The 18,386-nt window shown below is 41.3% G+C and overlaps 1 protein-coding gene across 1 annotated transcript in view; it reads left to right on the plus strand.

The window, feature by feature from the left end:
* Positions 1 to 18,386, plus strand: part of GAB3 (GRB2 associated binding protein 3) — a 68,802-nt gene that overhangs the window by 44,855 nt on the left and 5,561 nt on the right. The window contains exons 3-8 of the mRNA XM_081043174.1: positions 1,885 to 2,104; positions 2,685 to 3,163; positions 6,768 to 6,823; positions 7,301 to 7,520; positions 10,041 to 10,122; positions 11,294 to 11,396. Coding sequence (XP_080899300.1) covers positions 1,885 to 2,104; positions 2,685 to 3,163; positions 6,768 to 6,823; positions 7,301 to 7,520; positions 10,041 to 10,122; positions 11,294 to 11,396 — 1,160 coding nt within the window. The remainder of the gene's footprint in view (positions 1 to 1,884; positions 2,105 to 2,684; positions 3,164 to 6,767; positions 6,824 to 7,300; positions 7,521 to 10,040; positions 10,123 to 11,293; positions 11,397 to 18,386) is intronic.

The raw sequence follows: 18,386 nt of genomic DNA on the forward strand, positions 1-18,386 counted from the left end.
AAGTTAGCTCCAAGTTTGCTCTGGGCTATTTCTGGGCAGTGGGAGCAAATGACCCATGAGGCTCTTTGTTTTTCTCTCTGTCTCTCTCTCTGTCTCTCTGTCTCTTTCTCTTTCTCTCTGTCTCTCTGTCTCTCTGTCTCTCTCTCTCACAGGCACACACACTGCCCTTTCTGGGTAATATTCCAGGTGTAATGCACCTAGGATTACAATTCACTCCTCTTCATGTTTGTTGTTGTTGTTGTTGTTGTTGAGCACCATGTCCTGATCCTCAAACCATGGAACTTTCCACCTGATTTCTTTTAGCCTCTTAGCCTAGTAGACAAAATTTACTCGAAAATCCTGTGGCCAACAGTTGCTTCAACATTCCCACCGTTATGTATGCTTATCATCGACCACTGCAATACCCTAATTGAACACTAGGTGGCGACAGACAGTCAGACTTGCATCTCTCCAGGACAATCACCTGAGAGCGTTTGCTACAACAGATGAAGCTTATTGTTAGCAAAGCTGCAGTGAATGCACACTGGCTGGATCTGACGCTGCAAACAAGCAGAGAGGCTCCCTGGCCAACTCCTCCAGCCTTGCTGTTCACTCTTCACCACCTTAGTCCCTAACTTCAGCCCAGACTAGATGTGTGTCATATGTTTCCTCTGTTTATTTCCTCATCCAGGAGTTACCCTAAAACATGGATACATAGCACATTTGCCAATTTTCAAAGAGGAGCAGGAGTGAGTAAGGCATCAGGCAGAAGACAGAAAGCTCTGGCATGAATTTGGAGGAAGCCACAAACCCACTATGACCTCTTTAATTCCCTGTATCTCCCCTTAGTTTTTAGGAGGATGTAAGGGTAGAGTCTTCTTCATCTGAGAACCACACCCAAAGGGCTTTCTTGTGGCTTATCACATGTAGTGTTTGGTTCTGACTCCAGAAGCCATAGGTAGTCAACACATTGTACATACTCTGGCCAGGAGCTCTGTTAATCCCCCCCCACGCCCGCCCTGTATTAGCTGCAGACCAGTTCTGTGGGATACGTACTATTAGCATCTCCACTGGACAGAGAAGAAAACTTGGAGCAGGAAGGTAACTTGCCCAAGGTCACGAGAGCTAGATAGTAGAGCTTGAACTTGAATCCAGGCAGTTCTGGGCCACTCTGACTCCAGAATTCTGAACTCCTGCCAACTTGGTTCAAAGGGAAATTAAAGCAGGCTTTTCATTGGGAATTTCTGAATGTTGAGCTCTTCGAGAAATGTGGGCTTTACCAGCCATCACAACACCCCCATTTTTCCTTCCTCTTCCTTATAAGTCATTAGCAGTCAATCATTAACAGTATTCTTTATTTATGTGTTACTTGTCTGTCTCCTCTGATAGACTGTAAACTGCAGTAAGGTCATTGCTTGTCTCGGCTGTATGGACAGAGTTAGAACACTTCCAGGCTCATAATAGGTACAAAATAGGTATTCTATATGGAGATAAATATCTGTATATGCATATATGCAGAAATGCATATGTAAGTATATATATATGTATTGGATATGCATAAATATATGTATATATGTGTATATTTGTTGAGTGAATAAACAGTGATGATGAGCTGCGGCTGAGGGCCATAAAGGAGCTGTGTATAGACTATCTAATAGGAGATTTTTATGCCAAGAATGCTTGGGTTTTTTTTTTTTACTCTTAATTGATTCAACACTTCACTCTTGGAACATTGGCCTTTTTTCCCAGACATTGTTTATAGCTTGGGGAAATGGTCTCCTCCATCAGTACAAACACCGGCTGTGATTTGCATCTTCTATTTGGCTTCTTTAGATGCTGTTTGAGAAATTGTGAGTGACTGTTATAGCCATTCTTAAACGCTAACCTGGGAAATGATTTGTCCAGCAGATTCCGTGGAGAGCCTCTCTCACACGCCCTCCTCCCTCCAGCCATCCCCTGCCAGCTCCCTTCACACCGCCCATGCTGTCAGCTCCTCCTTGCCAAAAGATGACCCAAGTACTAATACCGTAGCCACTGAGGAAACCAGAAGTGAGTCAGAGTTTCTCTTCCTTCCTGATTATCTGATTCTGTCCAACTGTGAGAGTGGAAGACTGCACCATGCCAGGTATGCTTATGCTCTGGACTCTCTGAGCCAGGCCTTCTAGCACAGTCTCTTCTGCAGAGCCCACACTGCCTCTTCGTTCAGGGTCTGCCACTGAGATGTGCTCAGTGTGCCCGGCCAAATTAGTCTGTTTAGCTGTAGCATCTTCTAGTGGGTGTGTCTGCTTTCACCTTCTCTTCCTGCTGCTGACAGGCGGGATGGATCACTCACTGTCAACCACTATGAAGGATGAAGCATGCACTAAACAAAATGACTCATGTATTTCAGCATTGCGGTTTTCATTTCTAACTTTGTATTTTCATATGCAGTTGACACTGAGAGGGTGAAAAAAAATCAACAAACCACTTTTTCCTGCATCCAGGGGTTGGTGTGATGGAGGGTAGTAGAGGGAATGTGATGGCTATACAAGTAAAATAAAAGGTGACATTTGAGGAATGAGGCCAGTGTGGGTTCTGTGGTGGGTGGATGGTTTTCTTCTTCAGACTTCTGCCAAGGGTGTATCAGTAGTGTCGCTGTGGTACCTACTACAGCTGCCAGGGACCTGCTACATTTCAGTCAAATTTACATGCTTTTCTTCCCTCAGTCTACCCACCAGATGTGATAGCTGGTCAAACTCAGAGCGTTCATTGGAACAGACTTCATCTGATGACGTTTTTGTTGACTGCCTGCAGCAGCTGCCCTCCAGTAACTTGGTCCACCCGTGCCCCCATGGGAATGGGTCTCAGGAGGTACCTTCCACAAGGCCTCAGGCTGCCCTGATCTGGAATAGAGATATCAATGGGCCGTCCAGGAACCACTTTTCTTCACCACTGCTGGAAACTTCCTTAAATTCCACCATTCAGGTAGATAAAAAACAAGGTTCCCTGCCCTGTAGGGCAAAAGAACTAGACATTATATCCATCACGCCACCTCCCCGTCCCCCTAAGCCAATTCATCTCTCTGAACGGCGCCAAGAGGAACGGTTCCCGTGGAGCGGGCACAGCAGCATCAAGAAGCCAGAATGCACTGTGGCACCAAGAAGAATCTCTCTCTCTGGTTTAGATACCATGAGAACCTGGAAAGGTAAGTGTTGGATGCTGATAATCAGGTACAGAGAGAAGCCTGACTCCTCTTAACTCCTTGGGTCCCAGTAGATGTTGAAGGAAGTCAGAGCCCTGGTCCCTTAGCCTTGCCCCTGCCCATGTGATGGGCTCCCCCCTGAGACTAAGCTCCTGGTGTTTGTCTGGAGTCACCAGGGGACCCACTTGGTGCAGAAAGTGATGTCTTTTGGCGTCAGCTCTACTCTATTCTATTCTTTACCTCTCACATGCACAGTGAGCCCAGAGACAGTATATTGACCATAGCTCTTTTCTTCTACTTTCAATAATCCCATCAGCCTTATTCATCATCCCACCTGACATGCGTTTTCCAAATTCTAACTGGCTACACACTAGTGACGTGGCTTTTACAGAAATGTCACCATCAATATAATGTTAACCCAGCACTATCAGCTTGGATACCCTCCTGGAGCCCAACCTCCTTTTTTTTTTTTTTTTTTTTTTTTTTGGCTTTTTCTGTAAAGCCCTTTATTCTCATGGGATTCTTTCTCTCCCTCCCTCCTTGCCTCTCTTTCTCCCTCTCTCTTCATCCAAATACAATCACTCCTACACTGCTACATATAATGCCACATTTTAAAGGAATTTTAGAAGTTTAAAGAATGCAAACTCATTTCAAATTGTCTAAATTTCTTATTCTGACTGAGGAACTGAGTCACTGGCAGAGACCTCCCCCAATGTCCCTAGTAATGTGACCATTACACGTTACTTCCTTCTGAAAACCTCAATGAAATGAGTATATGCCGATTACACAAAGGGTCATAATGTGCTAACGTGAACAGTGGACAAAAAGGGAAAACTGAAAGCGTAGGCAAGCAGATACTGGAGAGTGAAATGAATAAAACCAGTGGAATAATAGAATATGAACATGAGTCTTAATGCAAAAGTGGATCTGATAAAGCAGAGGGAACACGTCAAAGTGGTTGTTCTGCTTTCCCCATTGAGGTCCGCCTGCAATTGATGCTGTGTGAGGAGGTGCTGGGGTCAAGGTTCATTATCAAGGAGGATTGCGTCATATCTATAGAATAGTTTGTGAGGATTTGATACCCTTACAGTGTTGAGTTTTCCAATTCATGAACAGGAAATATCCTTCCATTTATATAGGTCTTGATTTCTGTGACAGGGTCACTGCTGTGTTAAGAATAGACTGAAGGGAAGCAAGTGGAGAAGCAGGAAAACCAGTTAGAAGATGAGTGTAGTAATCCAGGCAAACTGTCATGGTAACTGGGACTAGGATAGTAGCTTTTGAACTTGTGAAATGTGGTTGGATGCTCAATATATCTTGAAGATACAACCTCACTCATGGGATGTGCAGTAGAGAAAGAATGGAGTCAGTGTTGACTTCCTGGTGTTTGGCCTGAGGAACTGAGATGGGAACAAGTTGGACAGTGGGTGGAGGTCAGGGAGTTGTTTTGGGATATGTTGAGTTTGGATATGTTGAAGTGCCTGCTAGATGTCCTAGTGGAAATATCAAGTAAATAAATAGAAATGTGAGTCTGAAGGTCAGTGAGAGAGGCCTGGGATTATGAATTTGGGAGTTGTCAGCGTATAGGTAGTAAATTTAAGGGATTAAATGAGATCACCAAAAGAGTGAATACAGACAATAGAAAAGAACCAAGGACTGACTGAGCCTGGAGCCCTATAACATGTAGAAATTGTGGACAAGAGGAGGAACCAGCAAAAGAAACTCTAAACAAGCGATCAGTGAGGTAGCAGGAAATCAAGCAGAGAGAGATTCTAGCAGAGACTCATTTTCCAGGTGTGTGCTTCCAGGAGTGTAGATGTCAATCAATTCTTGGTCCCTTCCTTTAGTCTGTTCCCATCTTCACTCTATCCTAAAGTCCTTAAACTATCGGATGTTGATGCAGGTTTTTCTCTGTCTTGGTGTTATTTGGTGACATCAGTGGGGATCTGGTAATGGAAAGGCAGTTAGGGGCCTGTGTTCACAGATGCATTTCCTGCATTCTTTATTAACAACATCAAATACTTTCTAGGATTTAGTAAGTATTTTGTGTTCCAGGCACTTTACTGTCCTTCACATGCACTAACACTTCTAATCTTTGCAGCACTCCTATGGAATAGATGCTGTTATTGGTCTTATTTTATAGATTAGGAAATTGAGACCCAGAGAGTGTAAGTAACTTGTCCAGTGTCACACAGCTAATAAGTGGTGGAGCAGGGATTTTAAACTAGACAATATTACTCCAGAGCAGCTTTTAACCAGTACTTCTACAGCCTTGAAGACATAGAAACATATATTTCTGAGCTGGGAGTTATTCTCTCACTTTAAGATGATGTAGCCAAAAAAAGTTGAGACCCATAAGACTTCACCCATATGTGGTATATAAAACTGAAAGCAGCTAAGGAACAAGACAAACAAAAACTCCTAGACACAGACAATAGTTTAGTGGTTACCAGAGGGTAAGGCGGGACGGGGGTGGTAGAAGAAGGTAAAGGAGGTCAAATATATGGTGATGGAAGGAGAACTGACTCTGGGTGGTGAACACACAATGGGATTTATAGATGATGTAATACAGAATTATACACCTGAAATCTATGTAACTTTACTAACCATTGTCACCCCAATAAATTGAATAAAAAATAAATTTAAAAAGATGATGTTGACTCTTCAGTTTATTTCTCAGAGGCAACCTGACCTTTCACACCTCCAAGTTCTTGGGGGGCACTTTTGTCTGGTCCCCATGTGCTAAGAGCACTTGCTGGACTTCTTAGCAGCACTCACCATCGTTGGCCATTCTCTCCTTCCTAAGGCTTCATGGCATCATGCCCCTCAACTGCTCTTTGAATATTGGGATTCTCTAGGGTTTTAGACTTCAGATTCTCTCAACACTTGCAACCTAATCTTATCTTCTCCTACGGTTTTGACTGCCATCTCTAAGCTGCTAATTCCCAAACATGATATCTCATTCAAGTCCAGGCCCATATATCTTGCTGCCTTCTGGACATCTCTTTCAACGCAACAATTATTCTAAATGTTTATGTCACATTGTTTTATATTTCACATCCATCTTACAAGTTTCTAATCCTGTATTAATTCACCTTTCCTCTCCATGTCTGTACCTAAGTAGCTAACTATTGCTGCGGAAAATCAGGGTCACCAGTTCATGGTCACAGATGTCGAACAAGCCCTCAGTGCTGCTCGGCAACACTATCACTTCTCTGTTCCCGCCACTCTCCTGCTGATCACAAGGAATATCACGCCTCTCCTGTCATCAAATCTCTAGCTCTGTCTCCGCCATCTCTCAGCTCAGAAAATTCATGTCATAAATGCAACAAGCATTTGTTAATTACTTGCTCTAGGTCTTCCTATTTCACAGAGAGAACTAAAGCTATTATACAGAAACTTCTTCAGAGTTGGGTCTGATTTCCATCTGTTGGGGAATGTGTTCTGACCGCCCAACTAGACTTAATAGCAAGCCTTGCGTATAGAAACTGTTAGGCTTCTCTGCCTCTGGAGCGGAACACAGGGCCCTGATGTGCATAGGGATTTGGACCCTACTTTAAATTGATGTTGTCCTGCACTTCTCACCACCCCACCTTGTTTCTTGCAGCTGATGTAGAAGGCCAATCCTTAAGACACCAAGACAAGCGGCTTAGTTTAAATTTGGTGAGTTTGGCACTTCAGCTTCTAAGCCTCAATTTTTTACCAAAAATAGTCTGACCTACATATGTTCCCTGTAAGTCTTTAGAGACTCGGCACTCGGAATTTCTCAGGACTCTTCAGTCTCCCCTTAAAGGCTGAACTTGTCTGGGAACTACTGGAATTAAGTGTTCTGCCACTTCTAATGGTACAGACACTTGCCCGACAGGGTAGCTACTTAAGGCATCACTTTGTGTATAAAGCATTTGCATCAGTTCATAACCTTCTGTCTTCCAGCATCAGTTCGAGGAGATTCATCACCTACCTCACACAATAAGTCCAGAGGCAAAGCTTTAGTAAGAGACTTGTCTGACTTTCCTAAGGAAGTTCAGAGTTACTCTTGGATAATTTGCAACGGAAATCCTATGTTGAGCTCAGGCTGTCCACTGGGAACAGTTTCCATGACTGTTCTGTGGTTCCCAACCTGTACCTGTTCTCTTGCAGCCATGCAGGTTCTCCCCAATGTACCCTACAGCCTCATCCAGTGCCGAAGACAGCTACGTGCCCATGAGCCCCTGGACCGGCGCCTCTGGTCTCAGACCCCAATGCAACTGTGATGACTACATCCCAATGAACTCAGGAAGCATCGCCAGCCCCCTGCCCAAGCTACCTGCCAACCTGGAGCCTCCCCCAGTGAATAGAGATCTCAAGCCTCAGAGGAAATGTAAGCCATTTGACTAGGCCCACGGTGGAGGAGAGGGGAGCAAGGTCCTGACAGCCATGTGGACAAGTTGCCTTCCTGACCCTGTCTGGGAAGGAAGCGCTAGAGAAAACATTCTAGATGGCTGGGAAACAGAAGGGTGAGGACAAATGGCTGCAGTTGAAGGGAAAGGGCTGCGGAACCCTGCTGCGCCACCCTGCTGTACCAGATAGACATGATAAAAGGCATCAGGGGACTTACAGGCACTATGGCCCTGCAAATACGGCCTACAAAGCCAAGTTCACTCCAGAGGGTTCGTCTTTGGCTGCTTCCCTAACAAAGGCTCAGAAATAAGCAATGATAGATGGGAATGGAACCTACCTGGCATCTCTTCATTTAAACAGCACTGGAAGTAATCACAGTGCCCTCCTGTAAAACAGCCAAGAATGACTTTTGCCACTAATGCCAGACCTGGTCATATGCAACTCATCATTCACTGCCCTGTGCATGCCTATCAGCAGAGGTGTCTGGGGTGGGAGAGGTCTTCGCAATGTGTCGTCTGGCTCTCATGTGCACAGAGGTCCTTGAAGCTTCTGCTTTACTCCCAGGCAACTTCTCTGGTCTGCTAAGCAGTGTGGACAGGCAGGGAGAAAGGAGAAGAGGGAAAGAAGAAAAGCAGGTCAAAGTAACTTGCTAACTTCATTCTTGGCCACTGTCACTTACCTAGTAGGGCTGTGTGATTCCAGGGAAACACTTGGTACAATGGTTGTGACCTGACATTCCCTTCAGGTGGCCGTGTCCAAAGCTAGTAACTAAGTCCCTGACTCATGCCCGGTCTGTTCCAGCCTCACCCCTTCAATTTGAGTTAAATCACATTTCCAGTGTGTTTGCTGTGTGTGTGGTGCTGTGCTAGGCACTGGTGAGATGCAAAGATGAGGAAGCAAGGAGGGTTCTTCAGTCTGAGGGGGAAGAAGATACATAAAAACCATCTGGAAGAAGAAGAATTATGAAGTCAGTATTAAATAGGAGAACAGACCCTATCTTATGAGGTTCAGAAGAAATAACTATGCATTCTGGCTAGAAACAATTTAACAAGGACCTGGAACTTTAAGGTGTATGTTATTATTTTATTCAATAGTCTACAGCAGTGCTGTCCAACAGAACTTTCTGTGATGATGGAAATGTGGCTACTGAACACTTGAAATGTGGCTAGTGCAACTGAGGAACTGCATTTTAAATTTTACTTAATGTTAATCCATTTAAAGAGCCCCATGTGGCTAGTGGCTGCCATATTATATTGGACAGTGCAGATCTATAGAACCTGGCAATCAGAGACAGGAAGATATTGGATGGACTTGCGGTTGGAAGTTCACTTGGTGGGTGTGAAGGTGGACACCTGGGCCAGGAGAGGCTGGTTTTCTCACAGGTGTGGATGCAAGGATGGACCCTGGGGCCCAACCAGAAGAGAGCCGATGTTGAAGATGGGAGGTGCCTGGTTGGTGAACCCAATGCCAGGGTGTCATGCCACCAGGGCAGACCTTCTTCCCAGAGACTAGGACTCACATGACCTTTCTAGCTCACCACCTTTCCCAGGTCTGAGGCTCCTGGGAAACTGAGTGCAGGAAAGTCACTGACTAGGCTCTGGTGATCTGGGGTGGGACGAGGGGTTTCAACAGTCTCTATTCGTGTAGTTGAGTGGAGGAAAGATACAATACAAGTAGTGTGGCCAAGGCAGTGATAGAGGAACACATCCATGACCAACTCAGAAAGGTAGGCCACTGAGGTGGTACAAGGGTTAGATGCCAAGTGCTTCTTTAGATGGCGAGGCTATTGCAGTGAACACATTCAGAAAAACCCCTGTCCTCCCAGAGCACAGTCAGTCTAGACCTGAATCACATAATCACAGATGAATGTATCATCACTAACTAGGAGGAGTGCTGTGAAGGGTAAGTACAGGAACTCATGAGAGCCTGTGATGTGGAGCCTGATCTTTTCTGGAGGTCAAAGAAGGCCTTCCTTATAAGCAGGGGACATTGAGCTGAGCTCTAAAGGCAGAGATGATGAAGGATATTCCAGGCAGAAGTACCATCAAGTAGACAATGGACTGGAGGTGGAAAAGCCTAAAACCTGTGTGATCATCTCTGCCTGTGATAAGAAAAGTAAAATTTCAATTTTGGACATAGAGAGTATGAGGTAGGCTTTGGCATTCCATAAAGTCAGAGACTTGCATCTATGCCTAGAATTCATACTATGTCTCTAATGCCTAGAACCATGGCTGACATATAATGAGTTCCATATGATTATATATTGACTAAATGTGTTGCCTCATTACCTCCAGCTGGTAATATGACCATTTGCTCAGTAATTGTCTTTACTCCCAGTGAGGCAGGGAAGAGTAGGACAGTGAAATTCACTCATCATCAGTGCTGCTTGTTAGTAAATTGGGATTTGATGTGCTAGGTAAGTGGCGTGTCATAGTTTTACAGTCTTTTACATTCTGGCCTTGAGCTGAGAACTTACCCTACTGGATATTGTGTGTTGTAGCACGGCCACCTCCTCTGGACCTGAGAAGCCTCTCTACTATCCGGGAACACGCATCTCTAACCAGGACCCACACTGTGCCTTGGTAAGTCTCTGATGTTCAAAGGGGCCTCATCCAGCAGACACTCCCAGTCTTCATAGTTAGGTCTCTGATTAAATGAAGTTGAAGCCCACTTAACCTAGCTTAAGCAAAAGAACGGATGAGGTTTATTATCACAAGCCAGAGTGTTTTGCAGATCACAAAGGAAGGAATATAACTGAACCTTTCATGATAGTGGAATCAGGAAGGAGAGTGCTGTTGGGAACCGAAGGACTCTCTCATGTCTCTCACATCCACATCTGCTCATGCCTCTTTCTGTGGAGAACTCTTTGTTGCACAATCCTCATGGCTAAAGAGACCTATACCATAGATCCTGAGCTTATTTACATGCTACAATTCCAGTATCAACAGAGATAGGTGCTTTTTCAATCCCAGTTTGCACTTCCTGACAGAGAGAATTGTATCACTCCAGTGTGAGTGGAATCAGCTATGGCCCAGAGGAAGGACCAGCAGTACCGACATGGCTTCCAGAAGCTCAGCTTTGTGAAAGTAGTAGGAGAAGGGAATTTTCAGAGAAAGAGGTGTGGTTCATGGGCTTGGTAAACAAACCCCAAATGCATCTGCACTCTCCATCTCACCTTTAGAAGTTGCATTTTCAGAATCCTGAGCCCTGCCCAGCAGTTCCTTGGTTCATTCTAAATGCCACAGGACATAATCACTTTGTAAAACAGAATTTTGCAGTGAGCTATATTTTTTAGCCTAGACTGTAGAGAGACTCACTCTGTGCTTCTAATTCAGGAGGATGAAAGTTGATTTGCAGTCTTGCCCTCATCCCATCAGAGGAATGACCACACTTCCTTACTTTTCCTGGTTACTTTGAATGGAAATAAGAGAGTCCCAAAGGAGTGTTTTTGTTTTTTTGTTTTTGTTTTTTCTCTAAATGATATGATGCCTTGGTCTGTTTCTAGAAAGCTCATTTGCTGTGTCACATGGAGAGCCTGGAAAAAAGTAGCCTTTGAGAATTGGGAGTCATTTGCCCCAGTGTGGGACAGAAGCTGCTGGGCAGTCTCTACTGCTTTAGGAATTGCTTTGGCCGGAAGGAAGTTGTATCTGGAAGGGGAAGGCTGAAACCCCACGGGGGCCATGTTAGTTCCTGGCTGTCTTACAGAGCAGCTGTAAGACATTGCTTTGACCTCATCTATATTTTTGTTCTTAGCAATCGGACAAGCTTTCTCTCTCCAGAAAGAAATGGTATTAAATCTGCAAGACTTTTTGCCAATTCTGTTTCCAGAGAAGAGGAAGGAAGCTACATCCAAATGGTAATCCTATATTTTTCATACTCTTCTTAATTCTTCACCCTGATCTACAGTCTTATGAGTTCATTATAAAGGAAATATATATTTCAGAAAGCCCCATGTAATCTTAATACAATCACTTAGTAGTAATATCAGGTTACAATGTTTTCTAGACTGCAAACAAATCAATTTGAAGCTGGTTTTCTTTCCTGCAGATATTCAGCTCCTTGTACTATTTTGAGACCACAGTATTTCAAGAATACCCAGGGATGAGGCATGTGTAATGGGAAAATGGAAATGTCAGCAATTCTTTTCACCAGGGCTGTGATATCCTGCTTGACCCCAATAGGTTTGTAGTTCCCTGGATGTCTAGAATTTAAGTTGTGAAAACACACACTGGGTGGTTCCTTCCACCTGACTACTTGGTGGCCCTGCCCTGCCTGCCTCAGAACCTTTCCGAAGGATAAATCACTTAAAGAGTCCCATTGAGAGGGAGGTACAATGTCTTGGGCTTTGGATGTGTCTGTTTTCTCTGGAGATTACTGTTAAAGGGTCTTTCTGTAGAGCTGAGTGAATAGAGACCTGACACCTGTATCCTTTGATTAGCGATTTACAGGTCACGTGTCCTAATCTCTTTCTCCTGCCCTCTGATGCCCTTCTATTCTCTTTACCTTGGATTCTATTGAAAACAGGAGGTTTTTAAGAAAGGGGCTTTTAACACCTGTGGCAATTATCAGGCACTTTAGCCAGAACTCTGCCCATTCTGCAATTTAAAAATGTAGGAACTCTAGAGAGATTTCTCTAAAGAGAATCCTGTCTGAACTATAAAATTTTGAAAAGAGATCTTAGAAGGACAACATTTGAGGCAACATGACTATATATACTTTTGAGAAGACAGTTCTGCCCTCCTATACATGAGGATAATAGGCAGTTCAAAATCTAAAAACAGTAATCTCCACTGAAGCAGCAATTAAATGCTTCATTTTGCCTTTCTATTTGATAAAAAATTGTGCTGTAAGTGCACTTAACCATATGCAGATGGAAAGTGACTCATATACAAATCTGCTGTGATCTTCCCAATGTTTTTCACACTTAGTAATGGCCCCTGGGAAACATGTAGAAGAAAACACTCTTATAAAGGATGCTGACCAGCTGTGCTCTGTCTCCAGAGAACAGAAAAGGGAAGTGAATCTAAAGCCTAATAGAAGCAAGTGCATAGTTAGTTATTCCAGACACTAGCAGTTCATTTCTGATTTCTGAGGTTGTGAGAAATACCAGAGTTTCATTAACAACACGGTTAAGGATTGATTTTTTTTTTTTGTCTAAGTTTATAATAATTGCTTAATGACTGTCTCTGTGCATTACCAGGCAATATAAGATTGAGAACCCCAAATACTGGCCAAAGGAGCATAGCTGTGAGGGCACCGCCATATAAGAGTTTCTAGAAGCTATCTGATCTCATTCAGTGTGTGTGTGTGTGTGTGTGTGTGTGTGTGTGTGTGTGTGTCTGTGTATGTGTTTTAACTTTGGTAATACGGTAGTTTCAAATTACTTTGATTTACATTCTTTACTTGTTCCACATAACAACCCTATATGGTAAACAGAACTAATGTAATTTGATTTTGATTTCATGCATAATCGTATGCATTAGTTTTTTTTTTCTCTTTGAGGACAATTTCTGATCTGAGTGTAAAAATTTAGGTCAGGAGATGAAATACAAATTTTGTTTTATTGAAGTTATCTATCATTCAGTTACTTTAAACATTTGTGAAATTATTAAAAATTTAGAAGAATGAACATAATTTAATGTATGTGATCTCTTCTGTGGGTTTTTCAAACTTTACTTTCAATAATTTTGTAAGGCTTTTATAGTAAAATTCTGAACTCAATCTCACGTTAGTTACATTTTTATACTTTTAGTTTTTAGATTATCTTACAGAGAAGTTGAGTTCTTAGTGGGCAGTTGTGAGTTTTAACATGCATGTAGATTCGTGTAACTAGCGCCACAGGACAAACAACAGCTGCACTACTCCAAGATACTTCCTCATACTACCTTTTTATAGTCACATACTCCCCACAATCCTAGTTCCTGGCAACCATTGATGTGTTTTTCTTCATCGCTATAGTTTTTCTTTTCAAGAATGCCAGGTAAATGGACTCATACAATATCCCGTCTTTTGAGACTGGCTTCTTTCACTCAGCATGTCTTTGAGATTCATCCAAATTGTTGCATGTGTCAATAATTCTTTATGTTTCATTGCTGATCAGTATTCAAGTGTATGAATGTACCAGTTTGTTTATCTACTCACCCACTCAAAGACATTTGGATTGTTTTAAGTTTCTCGGCAATTATGAATAGAATTGTTATATACATTCTGTTATAGATTTAAAAAAAATATTTTTTTACTGTAGTGAGACGTATAGCATAGAATTTAACATCTTAACCATTTAGATGTACAATTCAGTGGCATTAAGTACATTCATAATGCTGTGCAACCATAACCACCATCCATTTCCAGAACTTTTTCATCATCCCAGACAGAAACTCTGTCCCCATGAAACAATAACGCCCTAGTCCTTCTCCCCTAGTAACCTCTATTCTATTTTCTGTCTTTGTGAATTTGCCTGGTCTGGGTACCTCATATAAGTGGAATCATACAATATTTGTCCTTTTGTATCTGCCTTCTTTCATTTAGTTTTCAAGATTCATCCATATTGTAGCATATATTAGAATTTCATTCCGTTTTAAGGCTAATACTTCACTGTATGCACAAACTACATTTTATTTATCTATTCATCTATTGATGTACATTTCGGTTGTTTCTACCTTTTGGTTATTATGAACAATTCTACTATGAATGTAGATATACAAGTATCTGTTTGAATCTTTGCTTTTAATTTTTTTAGATATATGCGGTGTGATAAAAAGATACAGTGAATGTTTAAATAAAAAAAACTATTACAGTGGAATTAATTCCCTCAAAATACTCCCCCTCAATTTGAATACACTTATCCCATCATAACGTTGTGAAACGATTCAGGACATCGAGGCAGCCACCAGAGCGCATTTAAAGACAGTCACAAAAGACGACTTCCAGACGGCTTCAGAAAGTGGCAAGAATGATGGAATAAGTGTGTTCGAAGTGAGGGAGGGTATTTTGAGGGCGATTAATGGCAATGTGTCTTTTACTGTAATAATTTTCTTATTTAAACATTCACCGTATCTTTTGATCATCCCTCGCAGACTTAGAAGTGGAATCGCTGGATCACATGGTAATTTTTATGTTTAACTTTTGAGGCACCACCAAACTGTTTTCCACAGTGGTGGAACCATTTTATATTCCCAACAGCAATGCAAAATGGTTCTAATTTCTCTACATTGTCTGGAGCACTTATTTTCCATTTGTTTGTTTGTTTGTTTGTTTTGTATAATAGCCATCCTGATGGGGTGAAGTGATATCTCACTGTGGTTTTCATTTGCATTACCTTGATGACTAGTGATGTTGAGCATCTTTTCATGCGCTTATTGGCCCTGTGTATATCTTTGGAGAAAGGTCTAATCAAGTCCTTTACCATTTTTGAATCGGGTTGTTTATTTTGTTGTTGTTGAATTCTGTGGGTTGTCTTTTCACTCTCTTGACTGTATTCTTATATGCACAAAAGATTTTAATTTTGATTAAGCCAAAGACTGAAGCAGTTCAGTGTAGTCAAAAGTGGTAGAATGTAGATGGTGGTTATATAGGTATTCAACATATATTTTCTTCAATCTGGCTGATTATTAGAACATTTTCATAAAAATAAATTGAAAAAAAATAAATGCCATAAAAGGAAAACGAATAAAGGTAAGAAAAGGAATTAACAAAATAAACAACAAAACTAGGTAGGATCAACACCAACCTAACTAGCTCTTTTATAAGACTAAAACTCAAGATTTTTTGGGTAGATACCCAGGAGAGGGATTGCTGGGTCATATGGTAATTCTGTTCGTAATTTTTTGAGGAACCAAAATGTCTTTAGATAGATGAATGGATAAAGAAGTTATGGTATACATACACAATGGAATACTATTCGGCGGTAAGAAAAGATGATATAGGAACATTTGTGACGACATGGATGGATCTTGAGAGTATAATGCTAAGCGAAATAAGTCAGACAGAAAAAGCAGAGAACCCCATATTTCACTGATATGTGGTATATAAACCAAAAACAACAAAAGAACAAGACAAACAAATGAGAAACAAAAACTCATAGACACAGACAATAGTTTAGTGGTTACCAGAGGGTAAGGGGCTGGGGGGTGAGAGATGAGGGTAAGGGGGATCAAATACATGGTGATGGAAGGAGAACTGATCTGGGCGGTGAACACACAATGGGATTTATAGATGACATAATACAGAATTGTACACCTGAAATCTATGTAATTTTACTAACAATTGTCACCCCAATAAATTTTAAAAAAAGACTAAAACTCAATATTACAAACCAAGAAAAGAATGGATATAAACAGTATTAAGGATGTAAAAGAGGTAATAATTGCAAATACATCAGAGATTAATGATGTCAGAAAATATTATGAACAACTTCATACCAATGAAGTTGAAAACTAGTGAAGATAGGCAAATTCTCAGAAAAATATTATCAAAAACTGACTCACATAGAAATAGAAAACCTGAATGATTATATAACCATTAGACAAATGGAATCATTAGGGAAATTTTTACTGCAAAGTATCACGAGATGCAAACAACTTTACAGACGCTTTCTACCAAAAGGAAGAGATCATTGCGTTCTTTTATAAACACTTCCAGGGAATGGAAAAAGAGGAAATATTACCCAACTTATTTTATAAGGCTTAAACAACTTGACACCAAAACAAATAGAGATAACATAAGTAGAAAATTGTAAACCAATCACACTCATCCATGGAGGTTAAAAAATCCTCAACTAATGAATAGTTTGGGTTGCTTTCACTTTTTGGTTATTATGAAAAATGCTGCTATAAATATTCACGTACATGATTTGGTTGGACATATTCTTCCTTAGGATTTTTTATGCTAAGTGAAATAAGACAGAAAAAGTCAAGAACCATATGGTTTCACTCATATGTAGGATATAAAACTGAAAGCAACAAACGAAGAAGACAAACAAAAACTCAGACACAGACCACAGTTTAGTGGTTACCAGAGGGTAAAGGGGAAGGGGGTCAAATATACGCTGATGGAAGGAGATTTGACTTTGGGTGGTGAGCACACAATGCAATATATAGATGATGTATTATGGAATTGTACACTTGAAACCAATATAATTTTACTAACCCATGTCACCCCAATAAATTTAATTAAAAAATAAAAATAAAATGTGGTATAGCCACATAATGGAATGTTACGCAGCCATGCAGTAAAATCAAGTATTAATACATGAAATAACGTAGTGGATGAACCTTGAAAACAATATACTGAGTGAAAGAAGCCAGTCCCAAAAGACCACTCTTTTGGGTTCCTAGACACAATTCCAACCTGTGTATGCTGGTGAGGGGCTTTCCACACAACACCAAGCAATTCTCGGACACCAGCCAGGTGTCTGAGAATTCAGTTCAATTCTGACAGTCTGTCTACCCAGAGATAGCATCAGATTCTACAGGTGAAGAGTTCAGTCCTACACGACTGTGCCCCCACTCCACGCCCCCTCCCCTGGCACCTTCAAACACCAGTTGTAAGCTCAGGCTGTTACCTGTGTTTCTGGCCAACTGGCTATAAATCAGATGACCACGACCCTCTCCTTGGGTTCAATTAATTTGGTAGAACACTCACAGAAATCAGAGAAATACATTACTAACTAGATCACCAGTTTATTATAAAAATATATAACTCAGGAATAGCCAGAATGGAAGAGATGGATTATATGGACCTTCATTACATGGTCATAATTGATTAAATTATTGGCCATTGGAGGTTGATTCAACCTCCAGGCCCTCTCCTCTACCTGGAGTTGAAGGGGAAAGGAGTAGGACTGAAAGTTCCAATCCTCTAATCACATGGTTGGTCATCCTGGCAACCAGCCCCCCATCCTTATATGAGGGTGGAGAAGTCACCTCATTAATATAACAAGAGACACTTTTGTCACACTCAACACTTAGGAAATTACAAGGATTTGAGGAGCAGTGGAACTGGATAAAGATGAAATATATATGACAAATACATTTTGGTCATCTCAATGAGCAAATATGTATTTCTTATAAATCACAATATTGCAACCTCATATTGTATGATTCCATTCATATGAAATGTCTAGAATAGCAAGTCTGTAGAGACAGATTAGATTAGCAGTGGTTGCCTAGAGATTGGGGAGATGGTGGGACTAGGGGATGATGGCTAAGGGGGTGCAGGATTTCTTTTTGGAGTGATGAAAATATTCTAAAATTGACTGAGGTGATGATTGCACGAATATGTGAATATATTAAGCAGCAACAAATTGTATACTTTAAATGGGAGAATTGTGTGGTATGGAATTGTATCTCAATAAAGTTGATAAAAAGGAAATTGTAAAGAAGATTTTAGCAAAATCCAGCACTATACATAGAAAGTTGAGAATATACACAAACAAGTTGGATTTATCCCAGTTATGCAAAGTGGGTTCAACATTTGAGAATCTTTCATGAACATCTTGGTAAAGATGGCAGATTGACCAAAGCCTTCTATTTTCCCTCCATCCAAAAAAGTCCTCTAAAATCACAGTAAAGGGATTTGTTAAAGGCATAAACCCACAGGGATGTGAAGAACTGAAGAAAACAATAGCAGTAACATTGGAAAGCAGATGGATGTATAATAAATGCCTTATCAGACACAAAGTTACATTCTAAATACACTGTGGGGGAGGCAAGAAGCAACTTAAACCTTAGAATAGCTAGAGGGTTCAGGAATTGCCCATGTTCGGTAGTTCTAGAAGTAGGGCTGAAGGGAAAGGAAAAGAAGAGGTAGTGGCCAAAAGTCCACATAAGCAGCAGGTAAATCCCAA

The sequence above is a fragment of the Rhinolophus hipposideros genome (genome assembly GCF_964194185.1).
Source record: "Rhinolophus hipposideros genome assembly, chromosome: X".
NCBI lineage: Eukaryota > Metazoa > Chordata > Mammalia > Chiroptera > Rhinolophidae > Rhinolophus > Rhinolophus hipposideros.